This window comes from Astatotilapia calliptera, chromosome 7, assembly GCF_964374335.1.
Source record: "Astatotilapia calliptera chromosome 7, fAstCal68.1, whole genome shotgun sequence".
NCBI lineage: Eukaryota > Metazoa > Chordata > Actinopteri > Cichliformes > Cichlidae > Astatotilapia > Astatotilapia calliptera.
The window spans coordinates 40,777,890-40,800,220 of record NC_137428.1 but is presented as its reverse complement, the minus strand read 5'-3'; the positions used below and the strand labels follow the sequence as shown (position 1 = coordinate 40,800,220).

Genomic DNA, 22,331 nt, shown 5'->3' with positions numbered 1-22,331 from the left:
TCAAATTTATGTCCTCAGAATTCATGATTTAAAAACAAAACAAAACCAAAAACCTTTTTAAATATTTTTTATATTTAAAGACAAAAAAAATCAGATGACCTAAAATGTAGATTAAAATGTCAAAAAATATGAACACATCTAAAGAACACCAAAATCTTCAAATAAGAGAAAAATGTCAAAAATATATCATCAAAAATGGAAACAGTTCGACTTAACCAAACAAACTGAAATTAAAAATCAAATGAATCCACTGCAAAAAAAACCAGAGTACACATTTTTTATTTGATGACACACATGCTTTTATTTTGGTAGGTCAGCTGTCTGATGTAGCAGACAAATTATTTTCAGTTTCCAGAATAAATAAATGCCCAAAAAACACAGACAGAAAATAAAGTTTAAATATTTAATGTTTAAAATTTACTAAAATGAGAAAAGTCGCAGAGTCATTTTCTCAAAGCAGTGAACCATCAGGTGCAGGTCGCCTCCATCAACTGACATTCTGTGTGCTCCGGAGGTGAAGACATGATGATGTCATGGCAAAAACAGCTGACAGCTTCCTGCTGATGGCACCTGAGGTTGAAACAGACTCACTTGAGCTCACCTGACACACTCACACTGCTCAGGTGAAGCTGAAACCTTTAACGAGCAGAAAATGACCTTTAACGTTTCCTCGCGTGAAAAAACGACCTTCGCGTTCTCAGTGTGATAACAAGAAGTACAGACAACAAAATAAGAGCGCAATGAATGGCTGAAAGAAGGTGAGGAGAACAGGAAGTGAAGCTTTTGGCACAGACACGGCGAGGACATCCCAGTTACTTTAATAAGAAATGATGTCACAGTGAGATCAGAAGTGTTCAAAGAGGGTAGAACTCCTGAGAAGATGTCAGAGCTGTGGCAGGTCAGAGGGCGGCGCCAGCAGTTCATCCACTTCCTCCTGCAGAGCTGCGGCTTTCTCATTCACGAGCATCTGAAACAAAGAAACTGTCACAGTTAAACTTCCTGTTTCAGTGTTTCTTCACACTGTAATGTCATCAAACACGGAGACCGACTGTGAGTGTTGTCAGCTCCACAGAGCATCACATCAGTCATTTAACACCATCAGTACTCGTGCTGATTTCAGGTACGGTGATCAGCTCGTGTGGGCGCGATCTCTGAGGACAGTCTCACCTTGGCTGAGGCCACGATCTGATTGGCCTGTTTCCTGTACAGGTTCTGGATGGCTGTGCAGAGAGCGGCTGGGTCGGCGTTCGCCATGTGAGTCAGTGTCTTGTAGCCGGCAGCGTACAGCTGCTTTGCTCTCGACTGCAGGGAAAAAAAGAGGTGATGTCAGCGCTTCAGCTGAGGCAGAGGACATGGAGAAGCTATGGAGGCTCAGATGGTTCTCACTTAAAATCACCTGAAGCAAAAAAAACTTTTCACGTTGAATAAAACTGTTCCCTTGATACAGAAACGTCGAGCATGGGACACCTCAGGGTTGCGAGCGCCGCCCATTTCTCTTTAACCTGCTGACACGAACATCAGCAGCTCAGCACGTTCACCGATGAGTCAGCGGTGACTGGGACAAAAGTGAAACATCTGGCAGAGGAGAGGTGGGACGGGCCGTGAGCCGAATAACAACCGCACCCGAACCACCTCCTGCTCACAGAGGTGTCAGCAGCACTTACATTCTCTCAGAATCATTAACACGCCACATTCAGCACAGGATGCACTTCCTGTAGCGAGTTTAAATATGTCTACAAAATAAAGTTCAAATAATCCTGAAACGTGACCTTTTAGTTTGAATGTCTCCAGAGTGAATCTGATTAATCAGGCTGAGTGGAATAAGCCGACATGAGAAACATCTGGCTCCCCTCTGCAGCGTTTTTAAACCAAAATATAAAAAGTGATCTAAGAGGAGTTTAATAAAGTGAAATGTGAGGGAACCGGATGCATCAGCGATCTTCAGAGAAGAAAGCTGTGGCCTAAATCCTTCTGAGCTTTCACGTCACAGTGAGATAAAGTAAAACTTTACAGCCATGATGGGACATTTCACATGTTAACATGACGGAGCGAAGACACAGAACCTGAACATTCTCCCTGACCTTCACTACCTTCATCAGGCACACCTCCAGGGCTGCTTTCAGAAACATCAATAAAGAGAAGAAGAAGAAAGAATGGATGCTAACAGGATCAATGAAAGCTGACAGGAAGGAACTTAAAGCTGTAATAACCCTTTTACAAAATAAAACCTGAGCTGAGGTGGATGAAGATGGTGTTCATGTGATCAGTAACTGCTGAAATGGTCCACTTCCTGTGGTCCACAAACTCACGTGTTTATTACATAGAGATGGGAGTGTACTGGAGCTCTAATGTGCACTTGTGCAGGAAGTAGAATCGAGTGACAGCAGAGGATGCGAGCGCTGATGCGTTGACAAAATAACAGAACATGTTTTTTTTGTAAACCCTCCAAGCTGACAACAGGCTGATGATGTCATCACCCCGAACTGTGACGGTGCGGAAACTCATCACTCTTAACGTGTTTCAATGATGTCACACGAGCACACAGTAAGAAAAGGATGCAGGAGGAGAAAAAGAAAAAGAAGAAGAAGAAGAAAGCAGGTGAAGAAGGTGTCTCACCTCCAGGACTCCGGCCACCTCCATCAGAGGGATAAGCTCCGCCTTCACGCAGTAACTGAGGCGCCGTGTCAGCTCGGCGAGCAGCGCTCTGAACGGCCAGAACTCCTCGAGCTCCTGAGACACAGAAACATCAGAGCATCACCATCTCACCTGAGACACACCTGCTGGCTCACCTTCAGCCTGCCCATTTTGGTATGACCTCCGGGTAAACTCCAGTGGTACCTCAGCAAAGTGCAGCACACAGGAGCAGAAGGCAGAGGCGGAGCCGAGCAGCGTCTGCACGAAGCCACGGCTCAGCTGGAAACGCTCGGAGACGCTCCAGACGTCCGTTTCCTTCAGCAGCGAGAAGAGAACAAGAGCGAGGTACATCCTCCTCACCGCCGCCAAGTTCACGCCCTGAAACAAACAGAGCACGCTGCTGAGCGGGGGGGCTCGATCACAAAGTTCAGAGAGCAAGAAGATTATGACGTCATCATAATCTGCCTTCATCACCTGCACCACTTGTCAGGTCAAATTCAAAGATCACGCTTGTCATATCCAGCGTTCATGGAGCAGGCTGAACTCCAGTCATGATTTTCGATGTTAGTAAGTTTCAGTGAAACGATTAAACTGACGTCACAACACCCTGCAGCAGAAACGATGATGTCAGGTCGCCACTCGCCTCCTTTGAGAAAGGCGCGTCTGTGACCCTCAACAGGAAGTGACTCTGTTTCTACTTCCCCCTCCGACGTGTCTTTACTGTGTCATTATTATTCACAGTTGCCTGCTCGTGCTTCACGTCTCATTTTTACTTCCTCACCATTTAAAGGAGCTTGTGGAAAAAGGTCACGACCTTTAACCTTTTGATTTGTGCCATACAAACAACATTAACATTTCCTACTGTGAAGGTGCAAACATCCACCTCTGGAGGGTGGAGCTGGAGTAAGGGAACGGCCTGAGTCCGTCACATCACAAGGGTTGGGTATCATCACCGATTTCTATAATCGATTCGATTCAATTTGGACTCAGACAGTCAGAAATATTATAATTCTGATCATTTGTCAGTACTGACACTTGTGAGATGCCTTTGTGTCAAAGTAACTGAGGATAAAACACAGAAAAACATGGAGATTTTCCCGGCCTGTCTTTTTATAGCAGATAACCGCCTTAAAAATATTCTGCAGTAGAACAAAAACGGAAGAAAACCACGAATCAACATATGAACATTACCTGACGCTACTGAAGTGATGTAGAGCAAAGTCATAGAGGTTTAATTAGAGACATAGAAGTGTTTTGCAATTTGGCACCATTTGTAAAATTTTACATTTCTTTGGTATTGAACAGCAGAAATTAGGCTTTCTTGTTGGATGTTATCATTTTTGGAAAAAACAAACAAACAAACAAACAGAGGCTGACAGCGCTGTAAACGACAGTAGACTGGTGCGTAATAAGCAATAATAATGTAATAAATAATGCAGAAAACAGATTTTTGATGGTAAACTGCTCTTGAAATACAAGGGGGAGGGGAGTGTGTGATTTTATCGTGGTGGAAGCAAAACAGCAAAAATAAGAGAGAATTCATGACAATGTGAAGTGTACTTTGGATCTTCTTTTGCTGCTGGTTCAGTGAATTTTGGTCAGAGTGACAAAACCTCCAGCTTCAGAATCTGTGAGATGTCTGCTTTCAGCACCGACGGCTTGTCAGTGCTTTGTGGTTACGTCTTTAGTCAAGTTAAAATCGATTTGAATTGGAAAATCGATTTTTTTAAACCCACCCCTACACATCACACCAGAGCTCGGCAGTTATAAAAAACTAATCTGGCAGGATTAAGCCCGTCAGATCAGATCAGACCCTGAAATCCAGCAGTTCAAAGGGAAAACAGGATTACATGATCAGATTAAATCAGAGGAGCCAATACAGCTTTTTTTTTAAAAACAAAAAACAAATTCAGATCAAAAACTCCAGTTTTTGTTGCTTATTGGAACAGGATCAGGATTACTGTGATTCCAGCAGAGGGCTGGATTCAGGCTGGAAACATGAAATAAAAACTCCAGAGTTAATCAAACAAGAAAACTAGAACTGATAGACGGTGCTACAAACTGCATTACACTGTGTATTAAATACTATATTAACATAATAATATATTTTCATACAGTGATGATTATTTATGGAGCACTGTATTTCATACATGTGATATACATGTATAAATATTCAGGATTTGCGTTTTTATTCATTAAATTTAAAGCTATGAGATCTACATTAAACTGAGCTGTGTGTTATGAATGAAGAATACTGTCACAGTAGAGAACAGTTTAATCAATGCTCTTGATGTTTGCTGCCCTCTGCTGGTCATGTTTTACATTTTTACATGCTTTTACTTCAGGGGAGTAAAAGCATGACGACAGTGCACAAAGTTGCTTCCTGTTTCCAACCTGCTTTGCTTGCTAACAGCAGCAGCTCTTACTTTTGGCTTTTGTGGTCGTGCAGTTGTTTATGGTAAATGGCCTGCATTTGTATAGCGCTTTACTTAGTCCCTAAAGACTCCAAAGCGCTTTACACAACCAGTCATCCACCCATTCACACACACATTCACACACTGGTGACGGCAAGCTACATTGTAGCCACAGCTGCCCTGGGGCACACAGAGGCGAGGCTGCCGGACACTGGCGCCACCGGGCCCTCTGACCACCACCAGTAGGCAAACATGGGGTTAGTATCTTGCCCAAGGATATTTGGCACACAGCCAGGAGGCAGCTTGGGATCGGACTACCAACCTTCTGATTAGTGGCTGACCTGCTATGCCACCTGAGCTACAGCCACCCCAGTTGTTTATTTCATGCAGCATTTGTATGAAAGAATTTTAAAGGTTGTGGATAAAATAATGAATTAGTGCTGATGAAATAGCTCTTAGTAAAATTAAAATAGTTAAGGCTCTTTTATGTTGGTGAATTTGGTGCCTGCCGCCCAGGTAAAGTATTGCTGATCCAGATTTGGTAAAGTCATCCAATTTTTTTTGTTTCGTTTTTTTTAACTGGATTAGGAGAAACAGCAGCACTCTGTGAGATTTCACAGTGAAGCTGGATGTTTTTATCCTGTACGGAAGCTTTAATCTGTCTGGAAGCGTTCAGCGTGTTTTAATCTGAGCTTCTAACAGACCTTCAAAACCGCGGCCACACATCACATATCCAGATGCTTCCTCCATCACTCTGCGTTCACCTGCGCAGCTTCTGGTCTTCATCTTTGATTTCATGGATGCGTGTTCATGATTCTCTCTTTACAGTCAGGTTCGAGTACATTTCACAGGTCACGTCTCAAAAACAATGAAATAAAACCTGAACATCTCAAGCATTAAATCTGTGGTCTGAACTTTCTTACCTTCTTTACTGTCTGTCCTGCAGCTTTTCTTGCCACGAAACTCTCAGGCACGCCAACAGCAGCTGACATCTTCTGCTCAGCCACAGACAACAGTGTGAACTGCAGATGAGGAAGACGAAGCAGAGAGCAGCTTGTGAGAGATGTGAGGAGGAGGAGGCCAAGAGGCTCTGAGGCAGGCTCTGCTTACCTGCCTGAAGAAGATCATCCAGTCAGGTTTGCACTGATCAATCAGGTCGTACGGGGTCACCAGGTAGACCAGGTGCAGGTAGCTGTTGAGCAGCAGAGACTCCAGGCCTTTGGAGAGGTCTTTGTAGAGGACCTCAGCATAGGTCAGATCCACCGAGGCTGAAGAACACCATGAATGCTTTAATTCATCGTCACGAATCATAACAGCTACAGACACACAAAACTACACCATCGCAGTTTTCTGACCTTACAAAAGGATCTTTGAAACTTTATTTAAGCCCAATGAATCGAAACATCTGACAACAGTGGGACCAGACTGGGACCACGGTGGGACCAGACTGGGACACGAGTTTACCCTGTTCAGGATCTTTGGTGGCCGGCCCAGGCTAAAATGACCCTCCATGTTTGAATCTGTTTTAACTCCTCCTCCTTTAAATCAACTGTCTTCTTATTGGCTGCTCCTCATGAACATAAGTGGGTGAGTCTTGTGTGTCTGAGATGACCATATTAGGGATTTCCCTCGCTATAACATCATGCAGAGCCAACAGGAGCAAAACTCTGCAACTCTGTGTTCATTGTTGATTTTCAGAATCATGATTAAACATGACGTTCTAAGTCATGTGAGAGGAAGTAAGGAGTCCTACAGGTATGCCGAGGGTACCTTTGTACGTAGCCTTTCCCAGCTTGGTGACCCGCAGACTCTGACTGTGCGAGTCTACTGTGATGAGCTCTTTCTCCTTCAGGACATCCACGCACTGCTGCACTGCCTCCAGCAGGCTCCTCCCCACACACAGCTGCTGCCACTGCACAAACAGCAGCGTTCCCTGCAGGAAGTCCTGCAGCTGCTCCACAGATGATGTGATCTGCAGAAACCACGAGACATAAGGACAATAGCACCAGTTGAATCAGGCTGTGATCTGATTATTTTTAAAAACATATTGATCAGGCATCCTGATTGGCCAGTTCAGCAACAAAAACAAGGATATATGGAAATATTTGGATCCATTATATTCTGTGAACTGAATATTTCGAAGCTTGTGTTCGTTAGACAATGTTGCCATCAGTGACACAAACCAAACAAAATAAAAACCTAGAATTACCTAGAATTAGCTAGAATGAACCAGAATTACAGACAGATTCACTGATACAGAAAAATCAGCTGCTTCTTTATAAACCACTAATTCAGTTTAGTTTTTCAAAATAAAAGCGAAAAGAAAGTCAGACCCCACAGAGGTACCATTTGATATTAAATAATGATGCAGAGATAAAAGAGATTAGCGCCTGCTGGCTAATCTGCTCGGATTTGGAGTGAATTAGAAGGATTTACGTTTAATCCAATGAGGGACAGGACGAGGCTCAGGAGGCCTTTTCCATCATCGTGCATCAGGTTGCTGTAACAGCTCTCCATCGGCGCGCACACCAGTGTTTTAGCCTGAAATCACACAAAAGCAGAATTATCTGACATCTGTTAGTTTAACTGAATGCTTTTATTTTGTCATAACTCACAGGAAACTGATCAGATTGTTTTAGCAGGAGTCGGAGATGGTGGAGAAGTCATAAAGAGTTATTGTTATGTTATTATATCGACCTTAATTTTATTGTTTTTAACACATTACCAGGGCTGGACTGGCCATCGGGCATACCAGGTATTTGCCCGGTGGGCTGCTTGTGATTTTTCGTATTTATGGGCCAATGGGGTTTTATTTCTTTTAATTTTTTAACGGTATAAATGAATGGTGGTGGATTAGCCAGTTGGTCGTGATCGACTCTGGGCTGGACCAATTACAGCCGAGGAGGTCGAACTTTAAAGTTGAGGTGAAAAGGAACGCAATTTGTGCCGTACTTCAGCTAGAAAGTTGCTAATTCAATCATGAAACTGATCAATGATCAGCTTTTCTCTCTGCGCCAGAAACAGAAACCTGTGGCTGTAGCACTAAACAACAGCAGCACGTTTAAGCTTGATCAGCTGTTGTTAGAATTTATTTAATATTAATTTCTAGTATCAGCTGATGTTTGCTGGAGCCACAGCTGTAAAGCTGCTGGTCATGATATGGTTTGTATATCTGGTGAGAGGGAAACATGAAGATGAAACCAGGAGATGTCCTTACTGAATCATCAGAGCTGAACAGGTGATGGAGAAACAGGTTTACCTTTTAGGTGACATGAATGAGTTGAAGGGAAGTTATGAACTGTTTCTGAGAGACAAATAACACCAGAATCCTTTTTTTGATGTAGCTGACAGCTGGTAACTGTGCAGGGGCGCATCTAGCAAAGTTTTGCCAGGGGGGCAGGTAGGGCATTAACAGGGAGAGGGGGGCACAAAGAAATACTTTTCTTTCTTATTCTCATTTAAAATGTCTTGCTTTTCATGAATAATTATCTGAATCTTTCAACCAAATTTTACATCTGATGTAAAATGTATAGAAATCCATTATTGTATTTAGTAAATATTAAGCCTAGTATACACCCTAGTAAGTTATAGTATTCTTTCCTTTGGGAAGGTACCATCTGTGCAGTCTGCAATTCTCTTGAAGAAAGATGTTGAATCTATTTAATTACTGGAGAAAAATAATAGATTTATGTGCATTTGTTTGATACGTGCATTAAATTAAAATCGGTTTTGTCAGTTAAGCATCTTGAGGCAGAGGGTGGGGGAGTGGTTCCCTATTTTTTTCCTTTGGCAACCCTATTAGTTAGGTATATGTAATTATAAATTAGGTTGTTTTATATTTTTGCTAAGTACTGTTTAGAATACCAGAATAGGGAGGATGGTGTAGGTTTAAGTTTATTATAAAGGCTTTATGGCTTTTCCTATAATACCATGGTGGGCTGGTCACTAGTCAAAATACCCGGGCTTGTCCCAGTCCAACCCTGCACATTACAGAGGTTTCTGTGCAGCTGCTGACCTCAAATAAACACACACAAAGATTTAATAAAGCTTTTAAACCTTTTAACTCTTTTAATTTAACGTTTCTTTGTTTTTTTTAATAACCTAAAACAGATTTTATGCCTGCAGGTCTGTATTTCAGATATCTGAGGATTAAGAAAAGTATTTTGACATAATATTGTTGGAAAGCTTCAGTTTTTAGGCTCACTGTTTTTAATCAGACATCAGTTTGAGTCCCTCATGGCTCTAGTTACCATGTTCCTGTCCTTCTCCTGCAGGATCAGGATGCTCTCGCCCACCGAATCGATCCCCGCTCGGCCGGCTCGTCCGACCATCTGCTTGTACTGGCTCCTCTTCAGGAAGTCCGTGGCTATGTACGGCGAGCGCAGGATCACTCTGTGTGCAAACAGAGGTCAAACAGAGGTCAGATCATTTCAGCAGCAGCAAATGTGCATAACCTTTGATATGTACACATGAACACGCAGGTGAGCTCCTGACTGCTGTGACAGGAAAGGGAAAAAGCTGTTTAATGAGCGGCTCACCTGCGAGCAGGTAGGTTGATCCCTGCAGCTAGGGTGGAGGTGCAGGTGAGGAGGCAGAGGACCCCGCTGGAGTAGGCCTCCTCCACCAGTTTCCTCTCCTCGGATGTCAGCCCGCTGTGGTGGTACGCCACGCCATACGGCACAGTGACCTTTAACACCGGGCACAACGAGCCATTCCCGCTGTCCCGCAGCTCCCTGAGGAGGACGCCCTTCTCCTCCTCGCGGTGCCGCAAGAAGTCCCTGAAAGAGTCGAGAAAGGTTTCTGAGTCAGTGATTGGCATGGGCGGCAGAGTGGGAGGAGTCACCCAGTGGCTGCTGCTCACTCTTTCAGATATTTGCAGATCATCGCCGCCACATTCTCGCAGTTCTTCTTGGTGGGACAGAAGAGCAGACACGAGTGCGCTGGGATGACCTCGGTCACCAGAGCGATGATGTGATCCGGGTCGATCTTCTGCATCGTGCTCGAGTACTGCAGGAAAGAGAAAGACCAAGCACCACGAAAACGAAAGAGGAGGACATTAAACTTTAATTTACTGCAGGAAAAATGTCTCCTGTACATATTAATGTGGCCACGGCGTGTTGGTGTGATCCTCCACTGTATTGTTAGAGTTAATTATGTTTTTTACTTACTTTAAAGTTGAGAAGACGTGAGAACCTGAAGCAGTTCTCTTCTTTTGGGTCCACCTCGTAGATGGTGTCGTGCAGTTTGACGAATTCCTTCAGCTGAACCTGGAAAAAATCAAAATAAAATAAATCACAGAGCGCCAATTTACCCAAACTCTCAAAATGAGTTTAAAAGACAGGAAGAAGCCCCGCTGATAGAAACCAGCAGTTCCATGCAACGATCTTGAAACACAAGTTCTCCTCTGACTATCACCAGCTCATCCACATCCATTTTCATATGTGCAGCTGATAAGTCGTGACTAATTCTGAGAGTTGCATTTGCATGACACACAGACCTGATTTTAGTTAATGAGCAACTTTAACAACGCTCAGTGAGCCCCTCAAACAGCTGCTCAGTGTCAGGAACTGTTTTCAGCGGTGGACTAATCTGTGTGTTATGCTCGAGCAAGTCCTTGTGGAAGCAGGAAGTTAGGGTCAGTGTTCACTCGAGGGTTTTATAAGGTTCGGGTGCAGCTTTGATTCAATCACTTACAGGCCTGAAGTTGTTCGTGTAATTTTCAGCCCTCAGAAACATCTGCAGGTCTTTGATATTCCCCAGAGTGGCGCTCATTCCTATTATCTGAGTTGTTTCTGGAAAAAAAAAGAAAAAGAACCCAAAAGCAAGAAGTTTGTTTTTAACTTAAGGCTGGATTGAGTTATGGAGACTATAAGAAGACACTTACTGCTCACATATTGAACTTTGGCCAGAGTCATTTCTATAATGGCCCCTCTGCTGCCGTCACCCAGCATGTGAAGCTGCAGAAGAAACAAAATCTCAGTTAAATGTCCTCCAGCCGTATAAAACACCTTTCATCCAAAGTGGGAGGTACCTCATCAACCACCACCAGTCCAAGGTTATCCAGCCTGCTGCTCTCTATCAGAGAGTTGACGAGGCTGTGAGCCTTCTCTATGGTTGCGATGTAAAGGGACGTCTTGTTTCTTCTCTTCACGGGAGGAAACCTGCCCTTGCTGCCAGCGTACTCCTCCACCATGAAGTCCAGCTCCAGACCAAAGCTTGCTAAACCACGCACCTGGAAAAGTGAAAAGTACTTCCTAAGAGTTCAAAACGAAGGCTGTTAATGTCTCTGAAAGGTGTCCCACAAGGCTCTAGTTTTGATCCTCTTTTATTTCTTATGAACATAAATATGATAATGATATGATTAGAGATGGCAATCGAGAGTAGTAGTGCAATTCCTTGGAATCGTTAATCTGCCTGCCTATGGATCCTGCTTATCAGTTCTTGCACTCTCACTACGATCAGCTGATTTCAGTTTGTGTGCCAGAGGAAAATAGTGGTGCAGTCTTCAGTGTGGACATGGACATGACTTTTATTTTTATTGCACAAAAGGATGAGAGTGTGATGGTAAAGTGGAGACTGCTCCAGGACAGAAAAACGGCATCACTGTTAACACAGCTTCAGCTCTTCACAAGCACCTGCACAGCCAGCATGCTAACACTAAGCTAGCCAAGAGCCCAGAGCGATTTTAAAGCTGAGTGAATGCTGACCCCAGACCAGCACCGTGATAAAATGAATCGTCATTTGTGTTGAAGACAACCATTGCTGAACTTCAACAGGTAACAAACTGATAAGCAGTCAGGCCCGTTTCTACCTTTTCATGTTTCTAAAGTGGCATAGAATCACCATGACAACTGCTTTAACCTCCTAAGACTCGAACTCTTCCATGGCATGCATTTTTAATTTATCTTTAATATTTGGGCATATTGGGACCTGATGAATGTCAAAACAAAGAATTACCAGATTTTTTTTTTTTACTGATTTTTGTTTCTAAGAAAAATGAGAGCCACATGAGGATATTTGTTTAAAATTTCGATAGAACAGTAGTAGTATAATGTCCTCGTAAGCAATGTTCCCTCTAAGCTGCGCGCGTGCGCAATTGCGCACTGCTGGCACGTCTCTGCGCAGAAAAAAATCTGCGTTGCGTACAAAAAAAAATCTAACCTGAATTGAAATTAAAGTAAATACGCTAACAATTCTGTTTGGCAGTAAGTGACTGGCTGCTCCCGTATGGGATTAGAACGATGCCACCTTATTCCATAGTTCAGCCAATCACGCGATTCACATTCGTATATACGCAGCTAATCAACGTCGCTGACAGGCTATGACAGCGTCCTTATATGCCGACGCCGGTGTTTTATGCTGGGCAGACACTGTGCGATTTTTGGCCCATTTTGAGCCGATTTTTGAGTCGTGCGACCGTTTTGGCGATCGGCCGGATTTTGGCCTTCATCGTGTAGTATACGTGGGGTAACGAGAAGCGATTGAGACCTCACGACCAGCTCCCGATCATCAATCGCTTGGTCGTGAGGGTGTCACCGCAGTTTCTCACACTGCGCACGCGCAAACACAAATGTCAGCGAAAAAGACGGCGCAGCACGGCAGTGCAGCGTGTGATCTGGACACAAGCGATGGAGGCACAACTTGTAGAACTATGGCAAGTTCATCCGAGCCTTTTCGATGTGGCCTCACAAAATTATCACGACCACAACAACCGTGAAAATAGTTGGATCTATACTGCTGCTCAATCACAGCTGCCTGATCAATGTTTTTCATTAGCAATTTAGCAAAGTTGATGGTGGTGGTGTGCGTGTCTGTGTGAGTGAAAGACAGAGAGAGCGAGCGACAGAATTTCTGTTATAACCTTCATTTTATGGACGCACAGTGTGAGCAGTCGGGTCGCATCAGAGCATCGGACCGTATAGTGTGAGACCCTGCATCGTGACCTATGAACTTCTAACCCCTGCGAGTCAATCGTACAGTTTGAGCAGGAGCTGAATCGCGCGACTAAAAAAAAAAAAATCGCACAGTGTAAGCCCAGCATTAGCTAGCAAAGCGGCTGATGTGGAGTGAAGCCACGTTAATGACAACGTGTACAACCACTGGAGATGTGAGCAGGACAGACGGAACAATTGACGGAAAAGGTGTGGACTTTATACCAGTTTTTAAATGGTGTTGATAGGCCACGTAAAACCAGAGTTATGATAAAAATATGTGCAATGTAACGTTCTGCATTACTTTTAAGAAAAGTGCTCAGTGTAATAACTTTTTTACTTTACTTTTTTGAGTAATGACCCCAACACTGATCACAACAAAGAGAGAAAATACCTCCAACATGCACAAACCTTTGACCACACTGCATGTAATTAATTTGCATGAATGTAATGTCTTTGATATGGTGCTTAAAGATGGTGGTGACTCTCAAAGTGGAGCCAATGAGAATTGATAAGGAAATCGATAATCCACACTACCATGGCAGTTTGTATCACCCCACAGTGCTATATTTCTGATTTTTATTTGTATTTCTTCTAAGCGCAAATTAAAATTTACGCTTAGAAGAAGTTTTATCATTTTATATTTTAAGTCAAAGCTTGTTATCCCACACAACCAGAAAGTCATTACTTCTACTTCTCTTTTATTCCACAAACACAAATATTATTATCCTCTGATGTCAAGTTCTATGCAGATGATATACTTTTATATCTGAGACCAAAAGCTAACTAACCATTTGCTCGTGTTCAGGAGTGAGAGTAACATCAACAATAATCCCAGTCTGAAAGTTTCCCTACAGAACATTAAACAACATCGATTAATTTTACTCATTTGCCTATTACCCATTAGCAGCTCAGTAGCATCTACTAGCATTTATGCATTCTGTTGACAAAACAGACTTTTCTGATATGTTTTGATGTTCTGTGGTTTCTGTACCTTCTCCTGCACCAGCGATATGTAGGGCAAGATGAACAGACAGTCCTTCCTCCTGCACAGCAGTTCTCTGAGGATAAGGATCTCTGCCACTAGAGTTTTCCCACCACTGGTGGGAAGGGAGTAGATCAGATTCTTCCTCTGCTGAACACAGTCCAAGTTCAGACACGTCTGCTGCCAGTCTGAAGAAACCCAAAAAAACAAAACCGGTTGTAAATGTCTTCACTTGACTTATTCTGTGCAGAAACTACAATATTTCAATTTTATTGTGATATACAAAAATCTCACCATACAAACTCTGGATTCCTCTCAGTTTAAACATCAGCTCCTTCACTTTGCTTGGAAGCCCAAAGAATGGCCCAAGGTCAGGCATGTCAGCAGAGACAGTCTCCATGGCCTGCATGGCGACGTTTATCTCCTCAGAAACCACCGCCTCCTTCAGCATCGCTGTCCGTGAAACGGCAGAAGGAGCCGCTGCGTTGCCAAGCATCGTTCTCTTCAGCTGGTCGGCAACGCTCCTCCTCGCTCCGGCTGGTCTCCTGAGTGGACCCTCTCCGTTTGCTAGTCCTCTGAAAGGCGTTGAGGTTTTGTCTCTGTCCTGGAGTCGGCTTCTCTTCGCCTTCTCCTGAACTTCCTCCTGAAACTGCAGCTGGCTAGCCGGTAGGTCCTCGAAGGGTTCATCTCCAAGGCCGTCCAGAATGGAGTCTGAGAGGACATCCTCGTCTTCTGGTTGTTGCTCCACCCCTCGAAGCCTTTCATTTTGCTCGGCATCATCCAGTTTTGCCAGGACAGACGAATCCCCTAAGATGCTGTCATAGTCGCCGAATAAATCCTCGCTGTCGCTGCAGTACTGCCAAGAAAAAAAGAATACCACCAGCGTGGACTTCAAACAGGTTATTAATCGATCAGGGCATCATTTTTCTTTCTGATTTCTGATTACTCTATGACCAACTGAGTCATTAAACACATCGGGGAGGTGTTCACTGAGCTCAGAGATTAGGTGAGGAGGAGGCCCATTTTCTCACAGACTTCAATGCACTCAGACTTGAGGAGAGTCGAACCCTGCTGGTCAATATGCAAGATGTACCTCCACAGTTCTGCTTTCAGCCATGATGCTGCTGATCCTCCTGTTGGAGTTGCATAGCGGGGAACAGACAGCCCCTCCCCTCTTCCTGGCAGGTGTCAGGTAAGCTTTCAGGTGGTCTCTCGCCCTCTTCCTCTGACAGACTCGTTTTATTTTGACTTCCAGCCTTCCGTAGTTCATCCCTGTGAGCGCAGACCCCTGCGGCTACATGTGAAACACAATAAACATTTTATAGTTCTCGCATACTTCACTAACCTGCTGCTGCAGCCATTTAAACGCCACCTTAAACAAGTTGACGTTAAATGATGAGACCTAAAAACACCAAAGAGCCCACACAGGCTCAGTGAGCAGCTAGCTAGCAAGCGCCGGCATTCAGTTACAAAAACTACAAATTAATCACAAACAAGCTCAAATAAATAAAAGTGTGTCCATGGAATAACTTTTAACACCACCAGTAATAATAACGTTCACTAAACGCGCATCTACAGCAGCTCAGCGAATCCTTCATTCAAAATAACTATCATTAATCCTGGAGTGAGAGAGAAATGCCACCATCACTTCCGCTTTCGGTTTACTGAGGCGCTAACTCTGAGTTACAGTCGTTCAAAAAGTGTCAAAACGTGCAATTAAACATCTCGATTAGCTTTTAAATGCTAAAAAATTAAGTCTTATCAAACCTTAATAATTAGACGCCTTGGATGAAAAATTTAGTTTCGACTGAAAACGGGTTAAGTCTGTTTTGAAACGGTAATTAGATGTGATGTTTGCCGCTCGGATAGTTTAGGAGTTTTAGGACAGCTGTACGTGGTTTCAGTCACGTTTCAATGACAAACTGCAACACCGCTTTAACATACATTAATAGCAAGCTGACAAGTGGCACAAACTAAAGCTAATCTGAGGCTTAGGGCTGCTTTTCCCAAGACTTTATGTGTTCCGCGTGATTTCTATCTTGATTTGGTTTATCTTTGGAATGAGTAACAATTAAACCTTTCCGTAAAAAAACTCAAAGCGAAGCGTTATATCTCATTAATATTAAACATTTAGATTGTGTAAATCCGTGAAATATTAAAAACAGACAGAATACGTCTTTTAGGTTTATATTTTAAATTTAGTGACATCGTCCAGTCACAGTATATATCCAAGTCACAAGCAGCCTTTGCGGAAGTGGTTGGAAGTATTTCTCAGTTGCAGCGGAAGCGGTTCCTGTCCCGTGTTAGGTCAACATGTTGTGTCTGAGGGAGTTGCAGAGGTGGAAACCTGTCTTATGTCGTTATGGAAACACAGGTGAGTCGTGCGTAACACGTTAATTACAAAAATAAAAGTTTAACTCCAATCCTTCTGGTGCAAATGCTAACTCTAGCCGTGCTGCTTCCGTTCAGGTGTGCGGAGCTTCGCGGTCGCAGCAGATGAAGCCGGACGGACGGAGGGCGGGGTGGGTGCTGAGTGCAGGCTGATGGATGCTCGCCGTTGATTTCAGTTTGGTTATGAAGATTTGTTTGTGTTTTTCAGCTGGTGAACATGGAGAACCCGTACAGAGAGCCCCAGAAGGGCTGCGTCCTCTGTGACGTCACGGTGGACTTTAAAAACATCCAGGTGAGTCAAACGGGAAGAAACAGCTCTTCACCACAGATTAAATAATGAGAAACACGCTGAGTGAGATTATTGTCAGAATATCTGTGACCGGGAAGATTATAATCAGTTTATCAGAAATCAGGCCTTCACCTCTGACCTTTGCGCTTGGGTGCACACCTGAAGCAGCAGCTCTGCTCCTCCAGGTGTGTGACAGGATCTCCTGATCCCAAGTCAGACTGAGTCTCAGTTCAGTCGTGGATTAATCTGAGTTTGTCGCCCTGCAGCTGCTCTCTCAGTTCATCTCGCCGCACACGGGCAGGATCTATGGCCGCCACATCACAGGTGAGTCTTTGCCCGAAACAGGTCATCTGGATTAAATCATCATCAGGTTGGGTCACACCTCCTTCTGTTTTTTCAGGTTTATGCGGAAGGAAACAGAAAGAAGTGTCGAAGGCGATAAAGAAGGCTCAGTCCATGGGTACGTTCACAGCATCTTAACTTTCAATTCTTCTGTTTCGTCATTTGATTTGTTTGCTGTCATAATCTCAACTTTAATCCCAACTTTTGTCTGTTCTTTTTTTTTTTTTTTTTTTAGACTAAATTATTAAATTTTTTAAATTTTAGTAAATTAATATTTGATGACCCAATTAATGAAAAGCTTTTTTTTGCATTTTTCCTCTTTTTCATATTTTTGCCTTTTAACAAATATAATCCAAACATTCCCATTTTCGCCACATTTCTAACATAATTATATAAGAAGCGTTTCCCTCTGAGCTGAGCTACTGCTGTTAATATAAACTTTTGTTTGCAGGTTTCATGTCAGTGACGCACAAACATCCACAGTTCATGAAGGACCCTAACATCTGTGGAATCAAACATCTGGATTAGTGTGAAACATCTGTGTGTCTGTGTAAATAAAGTTTCTCTGCTGTCAGTTTGCTGTCGGTGAATTTCTTGGGCCAAAGCGTCAAACGTGAAGCGTGTCCTCATCAGAGTAAACACCTCTGCACGGTTTCTTAATGTGAAGGAGTTTAAACACTTTAAAAACACTTGCTAATTTTTTTTTTTTTAATTTGGACCTTCTGAAAACTGAAAGGTTGTGACGTCATCTGAAGACCTTCAAACATCACACTAAACGGAGAATCTATAAAATATTCTATCTATAAAATAATGACTGAAATATTGTTTTCCTGGATTCTCTTTCAAAGTTTGTGTCACTGGAGTTTAAAACAAAGACAATGCGTGAACTAACGTAACCCGGGATCTCTGAAGTCCCGTCGCCTCGTACAGAGCCGGTAAAACCCAGAAGGTTCGTGTTTATGGAGAAAAATCAGTTGGCCTCATTGAGCCGGTGAGACCGGCTGTCGGAGAAAACTCTTCTTGCATTTCATCAGTTTTTAGAGTTCTCACCACCACCTGGACTGGACCGGACTCTGTCGTGGGCTGATTCTGGTCCCCAAGCCACATGTTTGACTCCTCTGATTTATTTGAAACAGAAAATAAAAACAGGCAGGTTTGTGTAATTCAGAGCTTTATGATTTCTGCTGCAGTCTGAAGATAAACTCGAATGACCGCACACGGTCAGACCTTTAATGGAACGCACGCTTCATCCTTTACAGTGAAAAATAAAACGCAGTGTGAAACAGTTTCTTTGTGAGCGCGAGATCAACTGAAGGTCAGGCAAAAACTTTGAAACCAAAGAAAAGGTAAAAACCCGATGACTCTAAAACCGAACATCTGGAACAAACACCAAAGTGTCACAGCTGGAAGTCTAAATCAAACCAGTCCTCCATCTGAGCGTGAAGAGTCTGAACTTTACACCTGCTCAGGTAAAAAGAACCTCTGCTGTCCTTTTTTGAAACAAACTTTATCAATAACAGTTCTTTTAAACAGACCGGTTCCAAAAACATCCGACAGAACTTGGATACGTCCTGGACTCAGCTCTTGCTCCTCCTGCGTTTCCTCTCCTTCTCTGGCAGCATTTCCCTCAACCTTTTACGGCAGTTTGTTGCGCTCGGCGGCGGCGCCTCCCTTGCTGTCGTGGAAATGTCATCTGTGTGGTCAGGAACAGGAAGTCCCTGCAGCGTGAGCGTCTGAGTGTGGAAGAGCGGCGAGGAGGCGAGCAGCGCCCTGACGGCCTCCTGAAGCAGCCGGTTTTTCCTTGGCTCGCCGGGGTCGGCGGCGCTTTCTGTTCATGGAGAAAGTGCAAAAGTTCAGAAACATTTTTACTGCAGGTCATCAGCCAACCGTGATTTTAAATAAAGACATTAAACTGGCACTTCCTTTTTCCTCTCCTGTCAGGGTTTTCACCTTCACCTACCACTTTAATTATCACTGCGAACCAAATATTCATCATTATTATTATTTTAATTTCTAACTGGTCGAATTTTTAAAATATGAAAAAATCGAAAAATTCTCTCCATGAAAATGCAAAGAGCGACTTCACAGTCTGTGGAGAGCACGCCAAAGCAACACGCAGTGATATAGACCTAACCACGACAAAATACTGGCCAATCAAAAGCCCACAAATCACACAACACCTTTGACATTATGAGACTAACTCTCAGTTTTCCTTGTCCACATGTTAGCACGGAAAGAGTTTCTGCGTTGTGTTTTTAAAATGCTGGGCTGATCCTGAGACGTGTCTCTGGTGTCGGGAAGAGGCAGATACCGGAAATTCATCTAATCCCGCTGCTGTGTGAGATTAGATAAAATAATCTGAAACCTTTTCCTGATTCGCTCTGCTGTCTCTCTCTGAGCTTCGTCCTCAGGGCTGACACCTCTGTCTGCAGCATTTCGACCAGGCGTTCGCTCTCCTCCACGTCTCTGCACGTTTTCTGTTCACAAACAGAAGGATGCAGAGTGAATCAAACAGGAAGTGAGGTGGCAGGAAGTTCAGGTGCTCTGACAATTTTGCTCACCTGCAGCTCCACCTGCAGCGAGTCGTTCATCTTATTCACTTCGTTCACCTCCTTCAGCAGCCCGCTGGAGCAGAAGAACTTTGACCTGAAACAAAGAGATCTCAGTTATGCCAGCAGAAACACAGACACGGTGTAAACGTGCCAGCGTGGGCGGGGCATACCCGTGTTTCTTCATTGTGAGGCTGTAACCGGCTGCAGAGCACGGCGCCGACACCTTCCAGTAAGAAAGCTGCTCGAGGAGGCCGAGGTTGGTGATGAGCACGGGGACGTTCATGAAGTGCCTCCACAGGAGAAGAAGAAACACAAACCATAAGGAAAAGACACGAGTCAGTTAAACGTGGAAACACCGAGCTGTCCACCCGCCTCCACCTACCTGTTTTCATTCAACGTTCCTCTACCTGACCTGATTGCTTCACCCAAAGCTGAGATGTTTTAAACCTCTGTGACTGACCTTAAAGCCTCACTAGTGTCCCTGAATGCCTCCCAGTTGTTTTTATTCACTTTAAAAGCCAACTGGAGCATTTTAATAATTATACAACATTTCACTTCATTCACACTCAGTTTCTTCTGATATTTAAGTTGCCAGCACCTGCTGAGTAAAATGAGGTTTTTTCTTTTCTTTTTATATAAAACTAAGAAACATTCATCCAACACAAACAGGTGGCAGTGACCTGGTTGATCAGCTTTAACAGTAAAAATTATCTTTAAGAGGTTTCATACGGGAACTTCAGGCAGACAGAGGTTTGGCAGTCTCAGATTCTGATGGTGTTCCTCAGGGCATCGTTCTGGAGCCCCGGGGTAGATTATTTTAATCTAATAACTTAAAAAAAAAAAAAAAAGCCCACCTTTGCTAACTCTGTGGACTGATTTCAAATGTCACCAAAGGAGCAACCTCCCACAACACAAACTCCACATTTGGGTAAAATCTATGAGATGATGTGTCTTTGTAGAGGATTAAGAGACAACGCTAGAGAGCAAGCTGATATAAAGATATTCAGGTATACTCAGAGCGCCACCTGCTGCGGGAGATGAAGGCCGAGTACTCCATCCTGTGCGTGGAGCCTGGCGGTGTCGTCTTGGTGGGAGTCAGCAGCACAAAGATCATGTGAGGGTTGGAGAGAGCGCTCTTCAGGTTCTCGTGCACCAGCTTCTCTCTGAAGGTCATCTGCTGCTCCGAGTTCCTGCGCTGCCGGTACCAGCCGATCACGCTCTCCTTCACAAGCCGAACACGTCAATCACATGATCGCATCATGCCGAAACCTTCTCCCCACCCCACTCACCTGCTTGTTCTCTGCCAGCAGCTTGTGTAGCTCCTCCGCGTTCACCTGTCCATCCCTGCTGTACAGACTGACACACAGACACACCTTTACATAAGAACACAGCACACACACGATGGCATGATTACGTCACGATGCATCACTCACGTGTTCAGTCTGTGGCAAGCGATGTGCTTCTGGACGTCTGTCAGAGAAAACAGACATTCCTAAAAGTGTACCAGTAACTGTAGTACTCGTGTAACCGTACAGTTAATTGAGATGCACTTACTGTATGTTTCCTCGATGTGGATGTGATCGGCCTGAGAGTCGCTGATGGTGACCTGCTCGTCAAACCTGCTCTCTCCGAGGATCAACCCCTCCTGATGGATGAATAAAACCAGATATAAAAACCCTACATCTATAAGCATTTGTTTACTGAATATAATCATTTCAGCTACAGCATTTTTACATAAATATTAAAATATATGCCAAATTTACCAACAGACCTACCTGAATACTTGAATGTATTTGATTATGTTTCACGCTAACGTTTTCTTGTCAGGAGCCATTTTCATTAAACTTTACATTTTTTAAATGTAGTCTGGTGTATTCTGAAACACGGTGGTGGACGAGAACTGAGCACCAATTTTTCAATTAAATTATGTCTTCAGTAAGATTCAGTAGTTGGATTAACCATATGCCGAATTTACCAACAGATCATCGTTAATTTGGGGATCTGTTTAAAAGTGCACGAATAATAATAATCGGTGTTACATTAAAACCTAAAATCTGTGAATGGAGTGTGGTTTGCACCGACGGGAATGGTTGAAAAGGAGCAGTAACATCTCGGGTTTCATGCAAAACTCGACTCGCGTAATCGTTCCGTGTTGGATCATGGATGTACCGAATTTTCCTACAGACCTGTCTGAATATTAAAATATTTTTTAATATGTTTTACACTGTTTGACTTCTTACCGGGACCTGGTTAAATTAGTAGATTTTTGAATGGAGTCTGGTTTGTTTGGAACCTGAGAGCGGTTAGCTAGTTTAAAAGTTGAAGAAACACCACAGGGGGAGTTTTGACTTCACTTAGACGACAAACTGTTCTTCGCTGCATCAAACGACACGCTGAAATCCGAATAATTAAACTAATAAATACGAATTTATCAACTTTAAAGCCTGATACTAACACCTGGCGCGTCTGTTCTATTTGCTAGCTTTCCCAATAATACTACATAATCACCCACAAAGGCTCAATAAGAATTCATCAGTTTTAATGACGAGTAAAAGAGCTCATTACCACATCGGAGTCACTGTTAACGTGCTGAAACATGAGGGAAGCTAAAACGATCCCGGGCAAGCGGACAGTGGGCTCCGCCATGATGCCGTTTCATCACAAACACAGACGCGTCACATACGCGCAGTCATACGCTGCGAATTTTTTTCGTGCGCAGCAGGCTCCGCTGCAGGAGGAGCGGGCTGGTTAGCGAGCTAACCATAAAACCAGCGGGCTGAAGGTTCAGTTTCT

At 43.6% G+C, this 22,331-nt stretch overlaps 3 protein-coding genes across 4 annotated transcripts; 1 reads left to right on the top strand and 2 right to left on the bottom strand.

The window, feature by feature from the left end:
• Nucleotides 1–274: 274 nt before the first annotated feature.
• Nucleotides 275–15,851, bottom strand: helq (helicase, POLQ like). 2 transcript variants are annotated; one of them, XM_026174667.2, is made up of 19 exons: nt 15,732–15,851; nt 15,058–15,258; nt 14,259–14,820; nt 13,974–14,152; nt 11,080–11,280; nt 10,933–11,005; nt 10,743–10,840; nt 10,217–10,315; nt 9,910–10,055; nt 9,587–9,826; nt 9,299–9,440; nt 7,485–7,589; nt 6,819–7,020; nt 6,159–6,316; nt 5,972–6,070; nt 2,839–3,012; nt 2,617–2,730; nt 1,168–1,302; nt 275–967 (listed from the first exon to the last, which is right to left on the bottom strand). In XM_026174667.2, exons 2-19 carry the CDS (start codon nt 15,232–15,234, stop codon nt 884–886), a joined length of 2,988 nt encoding a protein of 995 aa, XP_026030452.2. In that variant the 5' UTR covers nt 15,235–15,258; nt 15,732–15,851; the 3' UTR covers nt 275–883. The 2 variants fall into 2 exon arrangements, with proteins under 2 accessions (XP_026030452.2, XP_080159795.1); XM_080303669.1 differs by lacking the exon at nt 15,732–15,851 and having other exon boundaries at nt 15,058–15,578.
• Nucleotides 15,852–16,188: 337 nt separating this feature from the next.
• On the top strand, nt 16,189–17,560 carry mrps18c (mitochondrial ribosomal protein S18C). Its single transcript, XM_026174674.2, has 6 exons — nt 16,189–16,338; nt 16,434–16,486; nt 16,564–16,647; nt 16,911–16,968; nt 17,045–17,104; nt 17,438–17,560. The coding sequence occupies exons 1-6, from the start codon at nt 16,278–16,280 to the stop codon at nt 17,512–17,514; spliced, it is 393 nt and encodes a 130-aa protein (XP_026030459.1). The 5' UTR covers nt 16,189–16,277; the 3' UTR covers nt 17,515–17,560.
• Nucleotides 17,561–18,140: 580 nt separating this feature from the next.
• abraxas1 (abraxas 1, BRCA1 A complex subunit) lies at nt 18,141–22,244 on the bottom strand. The gene is made up of 9 exons (XM_026174673.2): nt 22,104–22,244; nt 21,093–21,183; nt 20,972–21,008; nt 20,828–20,894; nt 20,564–20,760; nt 19,709–19,828; nt 19,548–19,632; nt 19,352–19,463; nt 18,141–18,814 (listed from the first exon to the last, which is right to left on the bottom strand). The coding sequence occupies exons 1-9, from the start codon at nt 22,182–22,184 to the stop codon at nt 18,564–18,566; spliced, it is 1,041 nt and encodes a 346-aa protein (XP_026030458.1). The 5' UTR covers nt 22,185–22,244; the 3' UTR covers nt 18,141–18,563.
• Between the last annotated feature and the right edge of the window lie 87 nt (nt 22,245–22,331).

Bases quoted from the DNA above. Each gene is read 5' to 3' on its own strand.
- helq (XM_026174667.2), bottom strand. From the start codon at position 15,234: ATGAACTACGGAAGGCTGGAAGTCAAAATAAAACGAGTCTGTCAGAGG. The intron at 14,153-14,258 runs GTGAGATTTTTG...GGGTTTCTTCAG, and splicing joins AGGAATCCAGAGTTTGTATG to ACTGGCAGCAGACGTGTCTG. The intron at 7,590-9,298 runs GTAACTAGAGCC...GTGTGATTTCAG, and splicing joins AGGAGAAGGACAGGAACATG to GCTAAAACACTGGTGTGCGC.
- mrps18c (XM_026174674.2), top strand. From the start codon at position 16,278: ATGTTGTGTCTGAGGGAGTTGCAGAGGTGGAAACCTGTCTTATGTCGT. The intron at 16,648-16,910 runs GTGAGTCAAACG...GTCGCCCTGCAG, and splicing joins TGGACTTTAAAAACATCCAG to CTGCTCTCTCAGTTCATCTC. The intron at 16,969-17,044 runs GTGAGTCTTTGC...CTGTTTTTTCAG, and splicing joins CTATGGCCGCCACATCACAG to GTTTATGCGGAAGGAAACAG.
- abraxas1 (XM_026174673.2), bottom strand. From the start codon at position 22,184: ATGGCGGAGCCCACTGTCCGCTTGCCCGGGATCGTTTTAGCTTCCCTC. The intron at 20,895-20,971 runs GTGAGTGATGCA...TCTGTGTGTCAG, and splicing joins GCTTGCCACAGACTGAACAC to TCTGTACAGCAGGGATGGAC. The intron at 19,829-20,563 runs GTGGCGCTCTGA...TCTCCTGTGGAG, and splicing joins GCCTTCATCTCCCGCAGCAG to GCACTTCATGAACGTCCCCG.